General features: G+C 44.8%; 1 protein-coding gene across 1 annotated transcript in view; it reads right to left on the bottom strand.

The window, feature by feature from the left end:
• The window catches only part of LOC135056663 (alpha-2-macroglobulin-like), a 516,386-nt gene that overhangs the window by 316,516 nt on the left and 174,755 nt on the right, over nt 1-25,115 (bottom strand). Inside the window, exons 14-16 of the mRNA XM_063962107.1 lie at nt 16,100-16,245; nt 5,475-5,627; nt 4,666-4,809 (exon numbers count right to left, since the gene is read on the bottom strand). Coding sequence (XP_063818177.1) covers nt 4,666-4,809; nt 5,475-5,627; nt 16,100-16,245 — 443 coding nt within the window. The remainder of the gene's footprint in view (nt 1-4,665; nt 4,810-5,474; nt 5,628-16,099; nt 16,246-25,115) is intronic.

The following is a 25,115-nucleotide window of genomic DNA, read 5'->3' on the forward strand; positions in this document are numbered from 1 at the left end:
TGAATATTAAGCTGCGGTTAAACCTGTAGCATCACAATATGTGTATGAATATTACACTTTGGTCTGACCTGCAGCATCAGAATACATCTATGAATATTACACTGCAGTATGAACAACAGCATCACAATACTTGTATGAAATTGGGGTACGACATACAGCGTCAACATATGTTTATGAATTTTAGGCTGCAGTATGACATGTATACTACTATGAATATACTTGTATGGATATTACACTGCGGTACAACCTACAGTGTCACAATACGTGTTAAAATATTAAGCTGTGGTACGACCTGCAGAATCATAATACTAGTATGAATACTGCACTGTGGTACGACCTGCAGCATCACAACTTGTGTGAATAATACTATGCAGTACGGACTGCAGTGTCACAGTACTTGTATGAATATTACACTGCAGTATGACCTATAGTGTCACAATACTTGTATGAAATTGGGGTATGACCTACAGCATCACAATACTTTTATGAATATTAAGCTGCGGTATGACCTGCAGCATCAGAATACATCTATGAATATTACACTGCAGTATGATCTACAACGTCACAATACTTGTATGAAATTGGGGTACGGCCTACCGTGTCGCAATATATTTATGAATATTAAGCTGCGGTACGACCTGCAGCGTAACAATACTTGTATGAATATTACACTGCAGTATGGCCTGCAGCGTCACAATACCTGTATGAATCTAACACTGCGGTACGACCTACAGTATCACAAAACTTGTATGAAATTGAGATCGGACCTACAGCGTTACAATACGCTGTAGAAAATTAAGCCGAGGTACGACCTGCAGCGTCACAATACTTGTATGATTATTACACTGCGGTCTGACTTACAGCGTCATAATACATGTATGAATATTACACTGTGGTACAACCTACAGTGTCACAATAATTGTAAGAAATTGGAATACGACATACAGCGTCACAATACGTCTATGAATATTAAGCTGTGGTATGACCTGCAGCGTCACAATACGTGTATGAATATTAAACTGCGGTACAACTTGCAGCGTTACAATACTTATATGAATTTTTCACTGCGGTACAACTTACAGCATCACAATACTTGTTTGAAATTGAGGTATGACCTACAGCATCACAATATGTATATAAATATTAAGCTGTGGTACGACCTGCAGCATCACAATACTAGTATGCATATTACACTGCGGTACAGCCTGCAGCATCACAATACTAGTATGAATATTACACTGCGTTCTGACCTACAGCGTCACAATACTTGTATGAATATTACACTGCGGTACAGCCTGCAGCGTCACAATACTTGTATAAATATTACACTGAAGTACAACATACAGCATCGCAATACTTGTATGAAATTGGGGTACGACCTACAGCGTCACAATACGTGTATGAATATTAGTCTGCATTACGACCTTCAGCGTCATAATACTTGTATGAATATTACACTGTGGTACGGCCTGCAGCGTCACAATTCTTGTATGAATATTACACTGAAGTACGACCTTCAGTGTCACAATACTTGTATAAAATTGGGCTATGACCTACAGCGTCACAATACATGTATTAATATTAAGCTGTGGTACAACCTGCAGCATCACAATACGTGTATGATTATTACACTCTGGCCTGACCTGCATCATCACAAAATGTATGAATATTACACTATGGTATGGCCTGCAGCATCATAATACTTGTATAAATATTACACTGTGGTACAACCTATATCATCACAATACTTGTATGAAATTGATGTACGACCTAAAGCATCATAATAGGTGTATGTATATTAGGCTGCCTTATGACCTGCAGTGTCACAACACTTGTATGAATATTACACTGCGGTATGACCTACAGCATCACAATACTTGTATCAATATTACACTGCAGTACGGCCTGCAGTGTCATAGTACATGTATGACAGTATGACTTATAGTGCCAAACTACTTGTAGTAGATTTAGGTATGACCTACATTGTCACAATATGTGTATGAATATTAAGCCGCGGTATGACCTGCAGCATCACAATGCTTGTATGAATATTACACTGCAGCATGACCTGCAGCGTCACAATACTTGTATGAATATTACACTGCGTTCTGACCTACAGCGTCACAATACTTGTATGGATATTACACTGCGGTATGGCCTGCAGTGTAACAGTACTTTTATGAAATTGGGGTACGACCTACAGCATCACAATACTTGTATGAATATTACACTGTGATATGACCTGCATCGTCACAATATGTGTATGGATATCACTCTGTGGTACAGCCTGCAGCGTCACCGTACTTGTGTGAATATTACATTGGGGTACAGCACAAAAAATATATATTTTTGAAAAACTTTTTTTTTTTACTTATATATATAGCCCCTGGATGCAAACAGCCAGCAGCTCCTGGATGGACACAGCAGCTCCTGGATGCAGGGCCGTCTTAACAGCAGTGTGGGCCCCTGGGCACAGCAATGCACTGGTGCCCTTACCCATCCTCCAGTGGTAGGGGTGGGGGGTACTATCAGTGGCAGCTTTGATGTCCCGCGGGCGGTAGGGGGTGTTCTATCTTCCACTCAGCATGTAGGACTTGGAGCAGAAATTTCTGCTAATTACTCCTTTACTGCACAGATGGTGGGAGATGGGGCGGGAGGGAGAATACTAAACTGTAGACGGGGGACATTGGGCTGAATGAAGGGGCCTCGGTACATGACTTCCAGGGTGGTATGGAGTGTTTAATATAGGTAGGGGAGGGGTCGGTAGTGGAGTGGGCTTAATATTCTTCATTTTCTGGTGAGAGGGCAGCTTGCTTAACTGCAGGTACAGTGGCCCTCATTCCGAGTTGTTCACTCGCAAGCTGCTTTTAGCAGCTTTGCACACGCTAAGCCGCCGCCTACTGGGAGTGAATCTTAGCATAGTAGATTTGTGAACGAAAGATTAGCAGATTTGCGAATAGACAGTTCTTAGCAGTTTCTGAGTAGCTCGAGACTTACTCTGCCACTGCGATCAGTTCAGTCAGTTTCGTTCCTGGCTTGACGTCACAAACACAACCAGCGTTCACTCAGACACTCCCCCGTTTCTTCAGACACTCCCGTGTTTTTCCCAGAAACGGCAGCGTTTTTTTGCACACACCCATAAAACGGCCAGTTTCCGCCCAGAAACACCCACTTCCTGTCAATCACACTACGATCACCAGAACGAAGAAAAAACCTCATAATGCCGTGAGTAAAATACCTAACTTAATAGCAAATTTACTTGGCGCAGTCGCACTGCGGACATTGCGCATGCGCATTAGCGACTAATCGCTCCATTGCGGAAAAAAAATAACGAGCGATCAACTCGGAATGACCACCATTATCTCAAGTTCCTGGAAAAAGATTTCTTAATTCTTAGCTTTGAATGGGATAAAAAAATTAGAGTGCCTAACCTTTCAGGAGGTACTTGGGACTTGGGGATCAGAGTTCAGGAGCCAGAGCAATCTACCAATGAATATATAAAACTGCATATTAGGCGTGTGGAGCTGGAGCAGGGACCAGCTGCTGGAAGGCTGATATCTCTGGTTCTGGGCATAGTAGAGACAAGCTGCCAGTGTCCACCGAAAGTGGAGACTCCCAGCTTTTGGCATGTACTCTCAGAAAAACTGTAAGTCAGACAGAGCCCGAGAGATCTGGCTGGGAAGAGCAATTAACAGGCTTGGCTAGGGACCACTGCTTTGAAGTCAGGTATCTCTGGTTCCCTAGGGCCGATTTTCAAAAATCTGGTACCCCTGGAAAGAGGGGACCCTCAGCTATCAGCCTAGGGCCCTTATACTCTTGGGGTCCTTGGGCAAGTGCCCATTGAGACCATACGAAAAGACGGCCCTGCCTGGATGGAAACAGCAGCCCCTGGATGGACACAGCAGGCCCTGGACGGACACAGCAGCCCCTGGAGGACAAAACAGCCCCTAGATGGTCAACAGAGCACCCCTGGAGGGACACAGCACCCCGTGACGGACACAACACACAGCGCCCCTTGACGGACACAACACACCTGGTTGCACTGCACTGTTGAAGCTCCACAGCCAGAGTGAAGTCGCACGCCGATCACCGGGGACATTTATGCAATCCAAAACCTGCGAGAATCCAACAGTGGTAGGATGATGATCCGAGTCAGGGGGAAAAATCCGAGACGGACTCAGATCACCCTCGGATTCGCAATGTTCAGTTTGATCCGGTTCTCTGAGATTCAGACCCGCTCATCTCTAACTATTAGGAAGATCATACTCCATGTAATGAATTATGGAGCTATTTACAGTGCTTTACATAAACCATTGGTTATTTAGGCATGTATAGAGTATTTATTGAAAATCTTAGTCTTTTCAGTGTCCTTATGAATTACACTGAGGACATAAGCTTGCTTACTTGCAGAAAAAGTATTCTTTCATATCTCTATAGAAACAAGTTAATGATATAAGCATGAGAAACATCAGGCATGTATAGCAAGCCACTTTGCACAGCGTTGTATTTTTTACTGATGTGCTGCAAATGGAGTGATTTTTTTCTTCTTCATTTAAATCATTAATCTCTAGGATACATGTAAAGTTGCAGACTTTTATAAATAGTAAATGACAAAATATATAAAGCACATGTAACATGAATTAAATAAAATATATTTTTCCATACCTCAAACAAAGTAGAAGCCTCAGCCAGGAAATTATTTTCCTCTACAACAGTCTCATTTTCTTGGCATTGGTGCTGTACCGGGTCCCGTATTACAGCTGGAAACCTATCTTGACCGGAAGTAAATGCATCTGATAATCTCCTTGTCTGTACACAAGACAATAACATTTGTGTTAGTTTGTTCCAAATAGTTTTTTTTACACTCAAAAATAAAAGTGACTTCTGAACTATTAAGGTGAGTACACTAGGCGACATGGTCTATGAGCTACGACGCCCGGCCAGGCGGTCAGTAGCAGTGCATATACACTAAGCGATATGACGTTCATATCACTCAGTGACGTCACGACACGGCCGGGCCATGCAGGCAGCTCTTGGACGACAGTCCATATTGAGCTGCATGCATGGCCAACAGTAAGGGACATTAACGACCCGTGGAGCCGCGCATCCCACTTGCCGAGAAAGTTGATGACATCTCTCAGGAAGTGTGTAAATGAGCAATGTTGATCACTTTCTCGGCAAGTGTGTATGCCAAACAGGTGATTCCAGGGTATATACCATCCAATAAATAGGCACTCTCCAGATAATTTTAAATAAGCATCAAGTACATTTTATAGAGTTTTTCAAGTTCAGAATAACATGCAAGGCTTCCAATATATTTGCATTCAGACAATATTGCAATATTTTAGTCTGTTAAGACCTTTGTCAAGCATGTCATCATACCAAACCATATATGATAAATGTGAGTAGAGCCAACACAGCGGACTTGAATAAATGTATATTTATTCATAGTTTAAGGATAAATCTAAACTTACAAAATCTGTTGGTAATGAGGCCTCATGAGGTTTGTGAAGTAAAAAACCTTTATCCACAGATCTCACGGAGCACCAGGATCCAGACTCAGCTGTAACCTTAAGATTCACATTTTCTCCAGGACGGACCTGAGCTTCTGAGAAACTGAGTTGCACCTGTTTGATATATTGCACATTAAGCAGAAGTTAGAAGGAATATTTAAAAATAATAATATGTCAGGAAATTCTTAGATTAGCTGATATTGTAAACTCATTGAACTTTCTTTAAAATGTTATTTATCGCATTATTATTATTTTTCTGATAAAAACTCTACTATTTGGAGTTAGGTTTGCATCCAAACTATGGATGGGTCTTTAGTTTCATACATTTATCAAAAAAAGTGGATTTTTATAACAGCCTGGACAATTGTGAAATGAAAGAGTGCTCAACAAAAGTTTGCCAGCCGACTGGATGGCTATCGACTGTGCTGCATCCTTCTACTCAGCAATGTTTACTCTGAAATGTATTCAGACATTTATGCATTGACAAGTACAGGTCAGGGCAGCCATCAGGGGGGGACTGTGGGGACTGGTGTTCCGGGCCCTTACAAAGAGACCCCTGGCTCCTGCAGCTGATACTTGGAGAGCTGCACAAGGGGGGTCATTCCGACCTGATCGCACGCTGCAGTTTTTCACAGCGCTGCGATCAGGTAACTACTGCGCATGCATATGCACCGCAATGCGCAGGTGCGTGGTACGGGTACAAAGCAGATCATTGCTGAGTGATGGATTTAACGAAGAATCCGTTCGCACAGCCAATCGCAAGGAGATTGACAGGAAGAAGGCGTTTGTGGGTGTCAACTGACCGTTTTCTGGGAGTGGTTGGAAAACACAGGCGTGTCCAAGCGTTTGCAGAGCGGGTGTCTGAAGTCAATTCCGGGACCGGACAGACTGAAGTGATCGCAAGGGCTGAGTAAGTTCAGACCTACTCAGAAACTGCATAAAATGTTTTTGCAGAGCTCGGCTGCACATGCGTTCGCACACTTGCAAAGCGAAAATACACTCCCCTGTGGGCGGCGACTGTGCGTTGCACGGCTGCTAAAAACAGCTAGCGAGCGATCGACTCGGAATGATCCCCAATGTGTGTACAACAACTACGGGATGATGCACAGGGAGAACTTCTTAAATCAAGCTTTCCCTGTGCATCAGCTCTCTGTGAATCATTCCTGCAGGTCTGTAATGCTTCATCCATATGTAATTTCATGATGTATGACATCACATAGGGGTGAAGTGTGCAGCAGAATCTTTTTTTATTTTTTTATTTGGGGGGGGGGGGGGGGGGGGCTGTCTATTTTGTCAGTCCCAGGCCCCACAATTTCTGATGGCAGCCCTGGTACAGGTACCAATATTTTTACAAACAGGGGAGTCATCATCATCAAAGATTATTTACAAGTTGGAAAAAGTTCTTTAGTGCTGGAAAGTCAAGGAACAATTTAATACAGAGTAAAACAAATAAACTAATGGTTTTATCAGATACTTACCTATGCGGGAGATTCACGATTTCTCTAACGTCCTAGTGGATGCTGGGGACTCCGTAAGGACCATGGGGATAGACGGGCTCCGCAGGAGACATGGGCCCTTTAAGAAAGAATTTAGTTCCTGGTGTTCACTGGCTCCTCCCTCTATGCCTCTCCTCCAGACCTCAGTTTGATACTGTTTTATACAGATGGAGGTGTGGTCTGCGCTCCCTCAAATGGAATTTGTTTTTGTGGGGTAAATTATACCAGTGCAGCCCAGGTGCCTAAGAGGAATTCTTTTCAAGGGTTCCTCATTAAGCAATAGCAAATACAGAAAAAAACAGGTACCTGTGGCGCTACTTGATATCTTAAAATTCAGTAATTACAGTAATACATAAAGGATTATTCTTTTATTGTAAAAATCTGTTTATTGTAAACATAGTAGATCATAAAAATTCACTGGGTGGTTATTATTGATATGTACATCTCTCAAGTTCATAAATCTATAGTAAATATAACAGTATTCTGATAAGGCAAATATTTGGGTGTGTAATGCAGTAAAAAACACTTTGTAAAAAACACTTGGTAAAAATACTTGATAAATTCTCCTAATGAGGAGGAGAGCCCTGTGTACTGAGTCCAAATGAGTGAGCGCGCTCTCTCTCCTTTCTGCGGCAAAAAGAAAGGAAAATATTTCTTTACGTGGGTCCGGGTGTTTGTCAAATGAGTTTCTTTGGGTCCAAATGTTTGTAAAAAATGGAAGAAAAGTCTCTCACTTACGTATCTTCGTCCCGCTCGGGACTCCTGGTGTTTTCACCTTGGGCGGTGTGTCAGTCTCTTACCCGCGGTTGCGATGTTACTGCAGGCGCCTGCAGTGCTTTTTCCTCGGTCCTCTTTGTACTTGCGGCCAGCGCTTTCCAGGGGATCTGGAACTCCGGGTTGGGGGCGGATGTGAGGGGGTGTGTCCAACGCGTTTCACTCGGCTTCAGAATGCCGGGCTTCGTCAGGGACTTTGAGGTGAATTGAGTTGCAGTCACTTATTTGAAGGGGCCGGTTCCTATCAATTGGTTCGTCCGGCTGTCCGTCAAATACTATTTCCTTTTGTATCCGTGATTCCTCATATCCAGGTGGTGTTAATTAACACAAAAAATAATTATATCACAAAAATAAAGTATTTCAATCAGCAGGTATATAATTGCATAAATAAGTGAAGTAAATGGTTTAATATGTGCAATAAAAGCTGTTTCTTGTTGCTTCCATTTGTTTATGAAAGGAACTGCAACATTTATATGTGTATCTAATATGTTGCTAAATCTGGTAAGGCAGTTTGATGCTTTTCCTATGGTGCTGCTAGCATTTAGTCTATGCATGTTAACTGTCTCGATGGACATAAGTTTGAATGATGTATTTTTATGTGATTATGCAATATGTTAGAAATGTGTAGGTTAAGGTTTACATTTAGAATTTTTAAGAGTTTTAAGGAAAAAACCTTAACCTACACATGTGTTAATTAACACCACCTGGATATGAGGAATCACGGATACAAAAGGAAATAGTCTTTGACGGACAGCCGGACGAACCAATTGATAGGAACCGGCCCCTTCAAATAAGTGACTGCAACTCAATTCACCTCCAAAGTCCCTGACGAAGCCCGGCATTCTGAAGCCGAGTGAAACGCGTTGGACACCCCCTCACATCCGCCCCCAACCCGGAGTTCCAGATCCCCTGGAAAGCGCTGGCCGCAAGTACAAAGAGGACCGAGGAAAAAGCACTGCAGGCGCCTGCAGTAACATCGCAACCGCGGGGAAGAGACTGACACACCGCCCAAGGTGAAAACACCAGGAGTCCCGAGCGGGACGAAGATACGTAAGTGAGAGACTTTTCTTCCATTTTTTACAAACATTTGGACCCAAAGAAACTCATTTGACAAACACCCGGACCCACGTAAAGAAATATTTTCCTTTCTTTTTGCCGCAGAAAGGAGAGAGAGCGCGCTCACTCATTTGGACTCAGTACACAGGGCTCTCCTCCTCATTAGGAGAATTTATCAAGTATTTTTACCAAGTGTTTTTTACAAAGTGTTTTTTACTGCATTACACACCCAAATATTTGCCTTATCAGAATACTGTTATATTTACTATAGATTTATGAACTTGAGAGATGTACATATCAATAATAACCACCCAGTGAATTTTTATGATCTACTATGTTTACAATAAACAGATTTTTACAATAAAAGAATAATCCTTTATGTATTACTGTAATTACTGAATTTTAAGATATCAAGTAGCGCCACAGGTACCTGTTTTTTTCAGTTTGATACTGTGCCCAGACGAGCTGGGTGCTTTTCAGTGAGCTCTCCTGAGTTTGCTGATAGAAAGTATTTTGTTAGGTTTTTTATTTTCAGGGAGATCTGCTGGCAACAGACTCCCTGCATCGTGGGAATGAGGGGAGAGAAGCAGCCCTACTCTCTGAAGCTAGGTCCTGCTTCTTAGGCTACTGGACACCATTAGCTCCAGAGGGATTGGTACGCAGGATCTCACCCTCGCCGTCCGGTCCCAGAGCCGCGCCGCCGTCCCCCTCGCAGAGCCGGAAGACAGAAGTTGGGTGAGTATGAAAAGCAAAGAAGACTTCAGGCAGCAGAAGACTTCGGGTTCTTCACAGGAGGTAACGCACAGCACTGCAGCTGTGCGCCATTGCTCCACACACCTACACATACTCCGGTCACTGTTAGGGTGCAGGGCGCAGGGGGAGCGCCCTGTGCAGCATTTGGGACCTCATATGGCAAACATAAACATATATACAACTGGGCACTGTATATATGTAAGAGCCCCCGCCAGAAATTACATTTTAAGCGGGACAGAAGCCCGCCGCCGAGGGGGCGGGGCTTCTCCCTCGGCACTCACCAGCACCATTTTTTCTCCACAGCACCGCTGAGAGGAAGCTCCCCAGGCTCTCCCCTGCAGATACACCGTAGAAGAGGGTTGGAAAGAGGGGGGGCACATAATTAGGTGAAAAAACTATACTTACAGCAGCTACTGAGTTAACATTAAGTTACTGTGTTATTCCTGGGATTTATAGCGCTGGGGTGTGTGCTGGCATACTCTCTCTCTCTGTCTCTCCAAAGGGCCTGGTGGGGGAACTGCCTCCAGAAAGAGCATTCGCTGTGTGTGTGGTGTGTTGGTACGCTTGTGTCGACATGACTGATGAGGAAGGCTATGTGGGAGAGGAGCGGGAGCAAATGAATGTGGTGTCTCCGCCGACGGCGCTGACACCTGATTGGATGGATATGTGGAAGGTTTTAAATGATAATGTTAATTCCTTGCATAAAAGATTTGACAAGGCTGAGGCATTGGGGAAGTCAGGGTCTCAACCCGTGCCTGACCCTATGTTGCAGGGACCGTCAGGGTCTCAAAAGCATCCACTATACCAGATTGTTTGATACAGATACCGACACGGATTCTGACTCCAGTGTCGATTACGATGATGCAAAGTTACAGCCAAAATTGGCTAAGTCTCTTCGATATATGATTATAGCAATAAAAGAGGTTTTGCACATCACGGAGGAAACCCCTGTCCCGGACAAGAGGGTGCATATGTAAAAGGGAAAGAAGCCTGAGGTAACCTTTCCCCCCTCACATGAACTGAATGAGTTATGTGAAAAGGCTTGGGAATCTCCAGATAAAAAACTGCAGATTTCCAAACGGATTCTTCTGGCGTATCCTTTCTCGCCAACGGACAGGTTACGATGGGAATCCTCCCCTAGGGTGGACAAAGCTTTAACACGCTTATCCAAGAAGGTAGCCCTGCCGTCACAGGATACGGCTACCCTCAAAGATGCTGCTGATCGCAAGCAGGAGGTTACCCTGAAGTCCATTTATACACATTCGGGTACCTTACTAAGACCAGCAATCACGTCGGCCTGGGAGTGTAGTGCTGTAGCAGCATGGACGGATACCTTATGTGAGGAGATTGATACCCTAGATAAGGATACTGTATTATTGACCCTAGGGCATATAAAAGACGCTGTCCTATATATGAGAGATGCTCAAAGAGACATTAGTCTTTTGGGTTCTAGAATAAACGCTATGTCGATTTCTGCCAGAAAGGTCCTGTAGACTCGGCAATGGACAGGTGATGCCGACTCAAAAGGCATATGGAGGTTTTACCTTACAAGGGTGAGGAATGGTTCGGGGAGGGTCTCTCGGACCTGGTCTCCACAGCTACAGCTGGAAAGTCAAGTTTTTTGCCTTATATTCCCTCACAGCCTAAGAGAGCACAGCATTATCAAATGCAGTCCTTTCGATCACATAGAAACAAGAAAGTCCGAGGTGCGTCCTTTCTTGCCAGAGGTAGGGGCAGAGGAAAGAAGCTGCACAACACAGCTAGTTCCCAGGAACAGTAGTCCTCCCTGGCCTCTATGAAATCCACGCTCCAATGGCGGAGCTGGGCCCGGTGGGGGCACGTCTTCGAAATTTCAACCACATGTTGGTTCACTCCCAGGTGGATCCCTGGGCAATAGAAATTGTGTCTCAGGGATACAAGCTGGAATTCGAAGAGATGCCCCCTCACCGATATTTCAAATCGGCCCTACTAACTTCCCCCCAAGAGAGGGAAATAGTGTTAAAAGCAATTCAAAAATTGTATCTTCAACAGGTGGTGGTCAAGGTTCCCCTCCTTCAACAGGGAAGTGGTTATTATTCGACCATGTTTGTAGTCCCGAAACCGGACGGTTCGGTCAGACCCATATTGAATTTAAAATCCCTGAACCTATACTTAAAAAGGTTCAAGTTCAAGATGGAATCGCTAAGAGCGGTCATTGCAAGCCTGGAAGGGGGGGGATTCTATGGTGTCTCTGGACATAAAGGATGCATACCTTCATGTCCCCATTTATCCACCTCTTCAGGCGTACCTGAGATTTGCGGTACAGGATTGTCATTACCAGTTTCAGACATTGCCGTTTGGTCTCTCCACGGCACCGAGAATATTCACCAAGGTAATGGCGGAAATGATGGTGCTCCTGCGGAAGCAAGGTGTCACAATTATCCCGTACTTGGACAATCTCCTCATAAAAGCGAGATCAAGAGAGCAGTTGCTGAACAGCGTGTCACTTTCACTGGAAGTGTCACGGCAACACGGCTGGATTCTCAATATTCCAAAGTCACAGTTGGTTCCTACGACTCGTCTGCCTTTCTTGGGCATGATTCTTGACACAGACCAGAAAAGGGTTTATCTCCAGATAGAAAAAGCCCAGGAACTCATGACCCTGGTCAGGAACCTATTGAAACCAAAACAGGTGTCGGTGCATCACTGCACTCGAGTCCTGGGAAAGATGGTGGCATCATACGAGGTCATTCCCTTCGGCAGGTTCCATGCGAGGACTTTCCAATGGGACTTACTGAACAAGTGGTCCGGGTCACATCTTCAGATGCATCAGTTAATCACCCTGTCCCCCAGGGCCAGGGTGTCACTGCTATGGTGGCTGCAGAGTTCTCACCTTCTCGAAGGCCGCAGATTCAGCATTCAGGATTGGGTCCTGGTGACCACGGACGTAAGCCTCCGAGGTTGGGGAGCAGTCACACAGGGAAGAAATTTCCAAGGTCTGTGGTCAAGTCAAGAGACTTGCCTTCACATCAACATCCTGGAACTAAGGGCCATATACAACGCCCTGTGTCAAGCGGAGACCTTGCTTCGCGACCAACCTGTTCTGATCCAGTCAGACAACGTCACCGCAGTGGCTCATGTAAACCACCAAGGCGGCACAAGGAGCAGAGTGGCGATGGCGGAAGCCACCAGAATTCTTTGCTGGGCAGAAAATCATGTAAGCGCACTGTCAGCAGTGTTCGTTCCGGGAGTGGACAACTGGGAAGCAGAATTCCTCAGCAGACACGACCTCCACCCGGGCGAGTGGGGACTTCATCAAGAAGTCTTCGCACAGGTTGCAAGTCGGTGGGAACTGCCACAGGTGGACATGATGGCATCCCGCCTCAACAAAAAGCTACAGAGGTATTGCGCCAGGTCAAGAGACCCGCAGGCAGTAGCTGTATACGCCCTGGTGACACCGTGGGTGTTCCAGTCGGTCTATGTATTTCCTCCTCTTCCTCTCATACCCAAGGTGCTGAGGATATCAAGAAATAGAGGAGTGAGAACAATCCTCATTGTTCCAGATTGGCCATGAAGGACTTGGTATCCAGATCTGCAAGAAATGCTCACAGAAGAACCGTGGCCTCTTCCTCTAAGACAGGACCTGTTGCAACAGGGGCCCTGTCTGTTCCAAGACTTACAGCGGCTGCATTTGACGGCATGGCGGTTGAACGCCGGATCCTAGCAGAAAAAGGCATTCCGGATGAGGTCATTCCTACGCTGTTAAAGGCTAGGAAGGACGTGACATCTGAACATTATCACCGGTAATGGCGAAAATATGTTTCTTGGTGTGAGGCCAGGAATGCTCCTACGGAGGAATTCCAGCTGGCCCGCTTTCTTCACTTCCTACAGTCCGGAGTGAATTTGGGCCTAAAATTAGGCTCCATTAAGGTCCAGATTTCGGCCCTATCCATTTTCTTTCAAAAGGAGTTGGCTTCTCTACCTGAAGTTCAGACATTTGTAAAAGGAGTTCTACATATTCAGCCTTCTTTTGTGCCTCCGGTGGCACCCTGGGATCTTAACGTGGTGTTAAGTTTCCTAAAGTCACACTGGTGTGAACCACTTAAAACGGTGGAGTTAAAATATCTCACGTGGAAGGTGGTCATGTTATTAGCCTTGGCTTCAGCTAGGCGTGTGTCAGAATTAGCGGCTTTGTCACATAAAAGCCCCTATCTGGTTTTCCATATGGATAGAGCGGAATTGCGGACCCGTCCACAATTTCTGCCAAAAGTGGTGTCATCTTTTCATATGAACCAACCTATTGTGGTGCCTGTGGCTACACGTGACTTGGAGGATTCCGAGTTACTTGATGTGGTCAAGGCTTTGAAAATTTATGTGGCCAGAATGGCCAGGGTCAGGAAAACAGAGTCGCTGTTTGTCCTGTCTGCATCCAACAAGATTGGTGCTCCTGCTTCAAAGCAAACTATTGCTCGCTGGATCTGTAACACGATTCAGCAGGCTCATTCTACGGCTGGATTGCCGTTACCAAAATCGGTTAAGGCCCATTCCACTAGGAAGGTGGGTTCTTCTTGGGCGGCTGCCCGAGGCGTCTCGGCATTACAGCTATGCCGAGCGGCTACTTGGTCGGGTTCAAACACTTTTGCGAAGTTCTACAAGTTTGATACCCTGGCTGAGGAGGACCTCTTGTTTGCTCAATCGGAGCTGCAGAGTCATCCGCACTCTCCCGCCCGTTTGGAAGCTTTGGTATAATCCCCATGGTCCTTACGGAGTCCCCAGCATCCACTAGGACGTTAGAGAAAATAAGATTTTACTTAACGGTAAATCTATTTCTCGTAGTCCGTAGTGGATGCTGGGCGCCTGTCCCAAGTGCGGACTTCTTCAGCAATGCTTGTATATAGTTATTGCTTCAATAAGGGTTACGTTATTGTTGCATCGGGCATGACCTGATGCTCTGTTAATTATCATACTGTTAACTGGGTTGTTATCACGTGTTATACGGTGTGATTGGTGTGGCTGGTATGTATCTTGCCCTGGATTACCAAAATCCTTTCCTTGTACTGTCAGCTCTTCTGGGCACAGTTTCTCTAACTGAGGTCTGGAGGAGGGGCATAGAGGGAGGAGCCAGTGCACACCAGGAACTAAATTCTTTCTTAATGTGCCCATGTCTCCTGCGGAGCCCGTCTATCCCCATGGTCCTTACGGAGTCCCCAGCATCCACTATGGACTACGAGAAATAGATTTACCGGTAAGTAAAATCTTATTTTTTCAGGCAGTCCCTCGTACCTATGGAAGAGTGGCCAGATCTCTCACATGAAGAGATTATACATGGAATTGCATACGGAGGAGGCATGGCTAAATGATGCAAATTTGCAGAAACCCGGCCCCACCCCTAGCAGTGTCTCATCTACAGGCTTCTCCCGAAAAGGAGACGTCAAAGGTATCCAGTGCTAATTTTCAGCAAGAAAAAGCAGTAATGCCAATACTTCTCATTAACAATGACATAATTAGGATAGGTGTTTCTGAAACTATCCTTGGCCAAAATGTTTCTTCCATAAGATAAGTTTTATCTCGAAGTGTCTTTTGAGTGTCTTCTTTTATAATTACTATATAGTACATACAGTATATAGTGGCTCATTAAACAATGAGATGTCCTGTACCTATATTTAGGGGTATTACCATATGATAAATAAACCCTGAATGTCTTTTACTTTAAACATTTTCTTTTTCCATGTGATTTTATCACCTTTATGAAGAAGTGTGATGTTGTCTATGGGGCATTTTCAATTGAAAGCAGAGTTTTTAAAATCTTAAATTAAGTTATTCCTATTCAATTAAAGGAGATAACATGAGACAGTGATTTCTATAATAATAATAATCACTGCATCTTTTGTCATGCACCCCTCCCCCCCCCCCCCCCCAGAGCAAGTCTGATTTTTACTAAACTCATGATTTTTAGGAAAAATCTGTGGGACTTGCTCTGGCACCCGTGTGGACCCACCAATGAAAAATAAGCAATTTGAAGTTTCCAATTAGCTTAATTAGTCCTTAATTACTCACCTTCCGAAGCAGTGTCTTCTACGTCCGGCATTGAGATCCGATCTTCTGCAGCTGTGGTGTGCGTGAGTGTGAGCGTGTGCAAGAATCAGTTTGTGACACCCCCATGTGTGTGTATCCCCCCTGGAGGCAGAAGCACGGAGAACTACATTTCCCAGCAGCCACCTCCCCGGGTGGCATCCCCCTCGCCTCCCAGCAGCCATCTCCCCAGTGGAAAGATGGAGGGGAGATGACCGGGAGTCATGGAGACAACCAAAGAATACCAGACCGGTAAGTATCATTCTACTTTCTCGCACTGCAGGGTTTTCAAAGCTGAAAACTCTTCACGCATTTTTTAAAAATTGGATACCGCTGGTATAGGGAGCGCACATACCCACGGTAATCTATAATTGGTTGTGAGGTCCACAAGGTTTCTTTGCGGCAAAAACCTCACTCCCGGTAGAATTCCGCATACTGTATGTCTAATTTACTCACCTTGTTCTTGGAACAACTTGAAACTCTGTATATTGCTCTCCCTGCAATAGTCTCTCCTTTGGGCAATATAGTGAAAACAAAGATATGTACCAAAGGGAAAACATCAGAATCTACATGGATCCTTATAGGGAATGACCCATGTAGTGCTGCAAATAAAGAAAAGAAATTAGACTCAACCCCATTGCTGTCTGTATAGGCAAATTATATCTATAAATGTCTCAGAGTAGATAACGTGCTGTGTACTTATGTACCATATATATATATATATATATATATATAACAAAAAGGAAGGCAAAGGCGCCTAATAGAGCATCAACCCAAACAATTTAGTTTCAGCGATAGTGTATATTACCACACGTACCAGATAGGAAGCCCTAGGATAAACCTATATGGGCTAACAGCGCACTATGATAGTAGATCATGGAACCGTCCACTACTCATATGGTCCACAGGACTCCAAATGCACATCAGTGACCCAATAATAAATAATAAAATATATAGTGTAATACGTTTAAAAAAAGTCCTACTGAATTGTTGAAGGACGAAATGCGTTGAGGCACTGTTTCTCCTGCTCGGCGATTTGTGAGCCTTTTATCTTTGATCAGATAAGCTTGTTAAGCAGTGACTAAAAATCTGTGCACACTTTTTATGTACGCTTAACTACCGGTATATTTCTGTGTGTATAATAAATGTTCCCTTTTTTAAACGTATTACATTATATATTTTTGGCAGCCACTGGTCAACCCAGGAAATGCATACCCAGGGATTCAATGGAGGAGGAATTTTCTTCTCTAAAAATTTGGATGTGGATATATATATATATATATATATATATATATATATATACACACACAGTGGGGGCATTTTAAACTGAGAATGGGTATAAACAAGTACTCGCCTAATTGAGTTACAGTAAATGCACCTAAAGGCACATATGAAAAGCCGCAGTAGTAGCGTTAATGTTGAAAAAGGACAAGACTGGAGTTGGACTGGCCCACCAGGGCCGCCCTGCTAGTCTAGGCAGGGGCGGATTGGGAACAAAAAGCGGCCCTGGAAAAAATTTTAATAGTGGCCCCACATGGGCAGCACCAGAGGTGTTAGGTCTAGCCATGGCAGCAGCACCCTCCCCCCAATACTTTCCAGATAGTGGGCATGTCCAGCATCAAGGAGGAAGTTAAATAGAAATAAAATTAAATTTTATGAGCACATTATATGATAAACCTTCAGAATTAAGGAAACTATATCATTCTTTAGAAAGATATATTTTCTTGCTTATTACACCAACCGTATCCCAATCACTATTCACTCAGTCTTATATGTCAGCCAAGCAGGCAGACAGAGCATACACTAGATCATCTGCAATCACAGGCTAAGTGGCAAAGTAATTTTCACATATGCAAATTATTTAGCATCTTATTCATAATGTCTATAAAAAGGACCACATGTCCTCAAACTAAACAGGCCCCATGGGTGCGTCGGCCCACCGGGAATCTTCCCTGTAAACCCTATGGCCAATCCGCCTCTGACTCTAGGTATTAGAATCCAGACTGTGTACTTAAATTATACATCATACTAGTGATGTGCACCGGAAATTTATCGGGTTTTGGTTTTGGATTCGGTTCCGCGGCCGTGTTTTGGATTCGGACGCGTTTTGGCAAAACCTCCCTGAAATGTTTTTGTCGGATTCGGGTGTGTTTTGGATTCGGGTGTTTTTTTTTACAAAAAACCCTCAAAAACAGCTTAAATCATAGAATTTGGGGGTCATTTTGATCCCATAGTATTATTAACCTCAATAACCATAATTTACACTCATTTCCAGTCTATTCTGAACACGTCACACCTCACAATATTATTTTTAGTCCTAAAATTTGCACCAAGGTCGCTGGATGACTAAGCTAGCGACCCAAGTGTCCGACACAAACACCAGGCCCATCTAGGAGTGGCACTGCAGTGTCAGACAGGATGGCACTTCAAAAAAATAGTACCCAAACAGCACATGATGCAAAGAAAAAAAGAGGCGCAATGAGGTAGCTGTGTGACTAAGCTAAGCGACCCAAGTGGCCGACACCAACACCTGGCCCATCTAGGAGTGGCACTGCAGTGTCAGACAGGATGGCAGATTTAAAAAATAGTCCCCAAACAGCACATGATGCAAAGAAAAAAAAGAGGTGCACCAAGGTCGCTGGATGGCTAAGCTAAGCGACACAAGTGGCCGACACAAACACCTGGCCCATCTAGGAGTGGCACTGCAGTGTCAGACAGGATAGCACGTCCCCAAACAGCACATGATGCAAAGAAAAATGAAAGAAAAAAGAGGTGCAAGATGGAATTGTCCTGTTGTATAAACAGGACATGCACACTTTAACAAACCCATCATTTCAGCGACAGGTTCTGCCACACAACTGTGACTGAAATGACTGGTTGGTTTGGGCCCCCACCAAAAAAGAAGCAATCAATCTCTCCTTGCACAAACTGGCTCTACAGAGGCAAGATGTCCACCTCCTCCTCATCGTCCGATTCCTCACCCCTTTCACTGTGTACATCCCCCTCCTCAAAGATTATTAATTCGTCCCCACTGGAATCCACCATCTCAAGTCCCTGTGTACTTTCTGGAGGCAATTGCTGGTGAATGTCTCCACGGAGGAATTGATTATAATTCATTTTGATGAACATCATCTTCTCCACATTTTCTGGAAGTAACCTCGTACGCCGATTGCTGACAAGGTGAGCGGCTGCACTAAACACTCTTTCGGAGTACACACTGGAGGGGGGGCAACTTAGGTAAAATAAAGACAGTTTGTGCAAGGGCCTCCAAATTGCCTTTTTTCTGTCAGTATACGTACGGACTGTCTGACATGCCTACTTGGATTCGGTTACTCATATAATCCTCCACCATTCTTTCAATGGTGACAGAATCGTATGCAGTGACAGTAGACGACATATCAGTAATCGTTGCCAGGTCCTTCAGTCCGGACCAGATGTCAGCACTCGCTCCAGACTGCCCTGCATCACCGCCAGCGGGTGGGCTCGGAATTCTTATCCTTTTCCTCGCAGCCCCAGTTGCGGGAGAATGTGAAGGAGGAGCTGTTGACGGGTCACGTTCCGCTTGACTTGACAATTTTCTCACCAGCAGGTCTTTGAACCTCTGCAGACTTGTGTCTGCCGGAAAGAGAGATACAACGTAGGTTTTAAATCTAGAATCGAGCATGGTGGCCAAAATGTAGTGCTCTGATTTCAACAGATTGACCACCCGTGAATCCTGGTTAAGCGAATTAAGAGCTCCATCCACAAGTCCCACATGCCTAGCGGAATCGCTCTGTTTTAGCTCCTCCTTCAATGTCTCCAGCTTCTTCTGCAAAAGCTTGATGAGGGGAATGACCTGACTCAGGCTGGAAGTGTCTGAACTGACTTCACGTGTGGCAAGTTCAAAGGGTTGCAGAACCTTGCACAACTATAATTTTGTGTTAAAGCGCTGCGGTTATAAACACAGATCTCTGATTTTGTGGTAGAACCTTGCACAACGTTGAAATCATTCTCCACTGCGCTTGAGTCAGGTGCATTCCCCCTCCTTTGCCTATATTGTAGGCAGATGTATAGGCTTGAATGGCCTTTTGGCCTTTTGCTGCTCCTCCATCCTCTGAAGCATATAGAGGGTTGAATTCCACCTCGTTACCACCTCTTGCTTCAGATGATGGCAAGGCAGGTTCAGGAGTGTTTGCTGGTGCTCCAGTCTTCAGCACGCGGTGGTTGAATGCCGAAAGTGGCCCGCAATTCTTCGGGCCACCGACAGCATCTCTTGCACGCCCCTGTCATTTTTTTAATAATTCTGCACCACTAAATTCAATATATGTGCAAAACATGCGACGTGCTGGAATTTGCCCACATGTAATGCACGCAAAATATTGGTGGTGTTGTCCGATGTCACAAATCCCCTGAAGAGTCCAATTGGGTTAAGCCATTCTGCGATGATGTTCCTCAGTTTCCGTAAGAGGTTGTCAGCTGTGTGCCTCTTCTGGAAAGCGGTGATACAAAGCGTAGCCTGCCTAGGAACGAGTTGGCGTTTGCGAGATGCTGCTACTGGTGCCGCCGCTGCTGTTCTTGCTGCCTCCAGCAATACATCTACCCAGTGGGCTGTCACAGTCATATAGTCCCGAGTCTGCCCTGCTCCACTTGTCCACATGTCCGTGGTTAAGTGGACATTGGGTACAACTGCATTTTTTAGGACACTGGTGACTCTTTTTCTGACGTCTGTGTACATTTTCGGTATCGCCTGCCTAGAGAAATGGAACCTAGATGGTATTTGGTACCGGGGACACAGTACCTCAATCAATTCTCTAGTTCCCTGTGAATTAACGGTGGATACCGGAAACACGTTTCTCACCACCCAGGCTGCCAAGGCCTGAGTTATCCGCTTTGCAGCAGCATGACTGCTGTGATATTTCATCTTCCTCGCAAAGGACTGTTGGACAGTCAATTGCTTACTGGACGTAGTACAAGTGGTCTTCCGACTTCCCCTCTGGGATGACGATCGACTCCCAGCAGCAACAACAGCAGCGCCAGCAGCAGTAGGCGTTACACTCAAGGATGCATCGGAGGAATCCAAGGCAGGAGAGGACTCGTCAGACTTGACAGTGACATGGCCTGCAGGACTATTGGCTTTCCTGTGTAAGGAGGAAATTGACACTGAGGGAGTTGGTGGTGTGGTTTGCAGGAACTTCGTTACAAGAGGAAGGGAGTTAGTTGTCAGTGGACTGCTTCCGCTGTCACCCAAAATTTTTGAACTTGTCAATGACTTCTGATGAATGCGCTCTAGGTGACGTATAAGGGAGGATTTTCCTAGGTGGCTAACGTCCTTACCCCTACTTATTACAGCGTGACAAAGGCAACACACGGCTTGACACCAGTTGTCCGCATTTCTGTTGAAATAATTCCACACCGAAGAGGTGATTTTTTTTTGTACTTTGACCAGGCATGTCAATGGCCATATTCATCCCACGGACAACAGGTGTCTCCCCGGGTGCCTGACTTAAACAAACCACCTCACCATCAGAATCCTCCGTGTCAATTTCCTCCTCAGCGCCAGCAACACCCATATCCTCATCCTGGTGTACTTCAACAGTGACATCTTCAATTTGACTATCAGGAACTGGACTGCGGGTGCTCCTTCCAGCACTTGCAGGGGGCGTGCAAATGGTGGAAGGCGCCACCTCTTCCCGTCCAGTGTTGGGAAGGTCAGGCATCGCAACTGACACAATTGGACTCTCCTTGGGGATTTGTGATTTAGAAGAACGCACAGTTCTTTGCTGTGCTTTTGCCATCTTAACTCTTTTAAGTTATCTAGCAGAAGCATGAGTGCTTCCATCCTCATGTGAAGCTGAACCACTAGCCATGAACATAGGCCAGGCCCTCAGCCGTTCCTTGCCACTCCGTGTCGTAAATGGCACATTGGCAAGTTTACGCTTCTCAGACGATTTTGATTTAGATTTTTCGGTCATTTTACTGAGCTTTATTTTTTTGGATTTTACATGCTCTCTACTATGACATTGGGCATCGGCCTTGGTAGAAGACGTTGATGGCAATTCATCGTCTCGGCCATGACTAGTGGCAGCAGCTTCAGCATGAGGTGGAAGTGGATCTTGATCTTTCCCTATTTTACCCTCCACATTTTTGTTCTCCATTTTTTAATGTGTGGAATTATATGCCAGTAATATATCAATAGCAATGGCCTACTTCTATATATACTGCGCACAACTGAAATGCACCACAGGTATGGATGGATAGTATACTTGACGACACAGAGGTAGGTAGAGCAGTGGACTACTGTACCGTACTGCTATATATTATATACTGGTGGTCAGCAAAATTATGCACTGTCCTCCTACTATATATATATTGTGCAAAACTTAAATGCACCACAGGTATGGATGGATAGTATACTTGACGACACAGAGGTAGGTAGAGCAGTGGCCTACTGTACCGTACTGCTATATATTATATATTGGTGGTCAGCAAAATGATGCACTGCCCTCCTACTATATATATACTGTGCAATACTTAAATGCACCACAGGTATGGATGGACAGTATACTTGACGACACAGAGGTAGGTAGAGCAGTGGACTACTGTACCGTACTGCTATATATTATATACTGGTGGTCAGCAAAATTATACACTGTCCTACTATATACTACAATGCAGCACAGATATGGAGCGTTTTTCAGGCAGAGAACGTATAATAGTGGTGGTCACTGGTCAGCAAAACTTTGCACTGTCCTCCTACTATATAATACTGCTGGTCCCCAGTCCCCACAATAAAGCAATTAGCACACTGAGCACAGATATTTGCAGCACACTGAGCACAGATATAGAGCGTTTTTCAGGCAGAGAACGTAGATATTTGCAGCACACTGAGCACAGATATTTGCAGCACACTGAGCACAGATATTTGCACACACACTGAACATAGAAACTGAGAGGACGCCAGCCACGTCCTCTCATGATCATCTCCAATGCACGAGTGAAAAATGGCGGCGACGCACGGCTCCTTATATAGAATACGAATCTCGCGAGAATCCGACCGCGGGATGATGACGTTCGGGCGCGCTCGGGTTAACCGAGCAAGGCGGGAGGATCCGAGTCTGCTTGGAACCGTGCAAAAAAGGGTGAAGTATGGGCGGGTTCAGATCCCGAGGAACCGAACCCGCTCATCACTACATCATACATATGTTACATTATACTGCACAGGACTTTGTTGTATTTTCTACAGTGCATTCCTGCTATTAATATGGAATATTTTCATGCATGCACTAGCAGTATTTACTATATACAGTATGCTGTATATTTATAAAGGGGCCCGGATCATGCACACTCTAATAGTTAGCCAAACCTCTGAGGTGCTGGCCACATCCCTAGTGCGAAAAACTAGTCGCATTACGTTTGCCTGCGCCTTGTCGCAGCGTGGTGTATTTAGTCACAGTGTAATGAATTAAGGGCCTAATTCAAAATTGGTTGCAAAATAAATCATTTCCTCTAATGGGCAATACCATGTGCATTGCAGGTGGGGAAGATGTAACATGTGCAGAGAGAGTTAGATTTGGGTGGGGTGTGTTCAAACTGAAATCTAAACTGCAGTGTAAAAATAAAGCAGCCAGTATTTACCCAGCACAGAAACAATATAACCCACCCAAATCTAACTCTCTCTGTACATGTTTTGCAATCAACGTTGAATTGGTCCCTACAGTAAGTCTCCGTCAGGTGCAATACTGGTGCAATACTTTGTGGGAATTTAACCCTAGCTCACGGGCATGGTAACCATCGGTGATACCACTATGCCAAAAGAGCTATGGAGACAGGTGACTGACAACTGCAGTGGCATAGTGATGTTGCTCATTGTAATTATCGCTGATTGTCATTTTTTTTCTTTTAGAGAGCTGTGTAGAGCACTGAACTGTACTTTTCTTTGTGTGCGTTGGAGACACTGAGCAAATCTTTTTCGGTGTTCAAAATTCTACTTAATCTAGGGATCATTTTATACAGCGCTCCAGGGGAACTTTCAGTTGTAAGGCATGTTGTCACTGGGTGCCTGCAATTCCGGTGATTTCATACTCCGCCCTGCAGTATTAATGTTTTAAAACAGAACTACTATATTTAGTGTGCACTGGTCCTCTTGTCAGGACTTGCTACATCGTTCAGTACAAAATACTCCTCATACATAGAGAACTATGCAGCAAAATTAATTGGAAGGATGTTTTACTTCTATGCATATATACACCTAGATCACCTTATCTCACCTTATCTAAGTGTACCCACTACCAAACTTATTGGGGCACGACTGTGTGTCATTTTCTACCACCAAATACAATCAATCCAAAAGTCATCTTGTCATTTCCTCAGAAGCTGAGAAACTGCTATCTTCATGGGTTCAGAGATTTTCACTATTTCCGAGAAGAAGAATGAGTAAATTGTGGCAAAAAATCTTTCTCTTGTCTTCTTTCTTTAAACATATTTTGTGTAAATTACTGTAAGTGCAAGGCCGGACTTGCCATCTGGCACTTCTGACAAATGCCAGAAGGGCCCATGGCCGGATGGGCTAGTCTGACCACACACAGAGAGAGGGGCTGGCCAAGCAGCACAGCCTAATGGCTCTCTGCTTGGCTACCCACCCTCCCTCCGTCACCCCCTCTGTTGGTATACACTCAGATCGGGCCGCGAGGCCAGGCCACCCCAGACTCGTGACACACACCTGTGAGCCATGACCATGCCCCCACTGTGGTGGGTGCGCACAGTAACATGCCAGGGCTGCTTCACAGCCCCAGTCTGTCCCTGGATAAGGACATCAAAGAATCTAATGAAGCTGGGACTGAATATTAGACCTAAGCATCCTTAAGTTGCCCAATAAAGTAAGACAGTTTGTTAGAATCTAGGGGATATTTATTTTATCGTCAGTGACTTGTCAAAGCCTTTGATCACTGATGGCTTTGACTGATACTTCTAGAACTTCAACAGAAATAGATGATAAACCAATCTGTTTTAGCATTTTTTTATGTTTCTGCTTTAAATCCATCAATCAATGTTGCCAATGATTTGACAAATCAATGTATAGTAAATATGCCCCTTAAGTATTTTCCAGTGCAACATATTAACCTCTGGAAGTATGTGAATTATTTTTCCCAGCTGTTGACACTAAACGGCTCAGACCAGTGGCTTAACTACAGACCCCGCCGTGGCATGGGGGTGCCGGAGATTGATGGACACTAACACAGTGACAAGCCTGACAGAACAGTGACTGACACTTTTTCATCTTATAGCAGGCGTCAGCATGAGTGGCTGCCAAATTAGAATGAGGTGAGGGTGGAGCTCTGCCTCTGGTGTGTGTGTGTGTGTTTGGGAGAGTGGGTACGCCATGTGGCACACTGGCATGAAGACCGAGAGGATAGACGGAGGGTGTCAGGCTGAGCTGCTTTGGCTGCGGTCCCGCGATTCCCGCCACTTTGCCCCATGATGAAATTACCGTGCT

Source organism: Pseudophryne corroboree, chromosome 3 (genome assembly GCF_028390025.1).
Source record: "Pseudophryne corroboree isolate aPseCor3 chromosome 3, aPseCor3.hap2, whole genome shotgun sequence".
Classification (NCBI taxonomy): Eukaryota; Metazoa; Chordata; class Amphibia; order Anura; family Myobatrachidae; genus Pseudophryne; species Pseudophryne corroboree.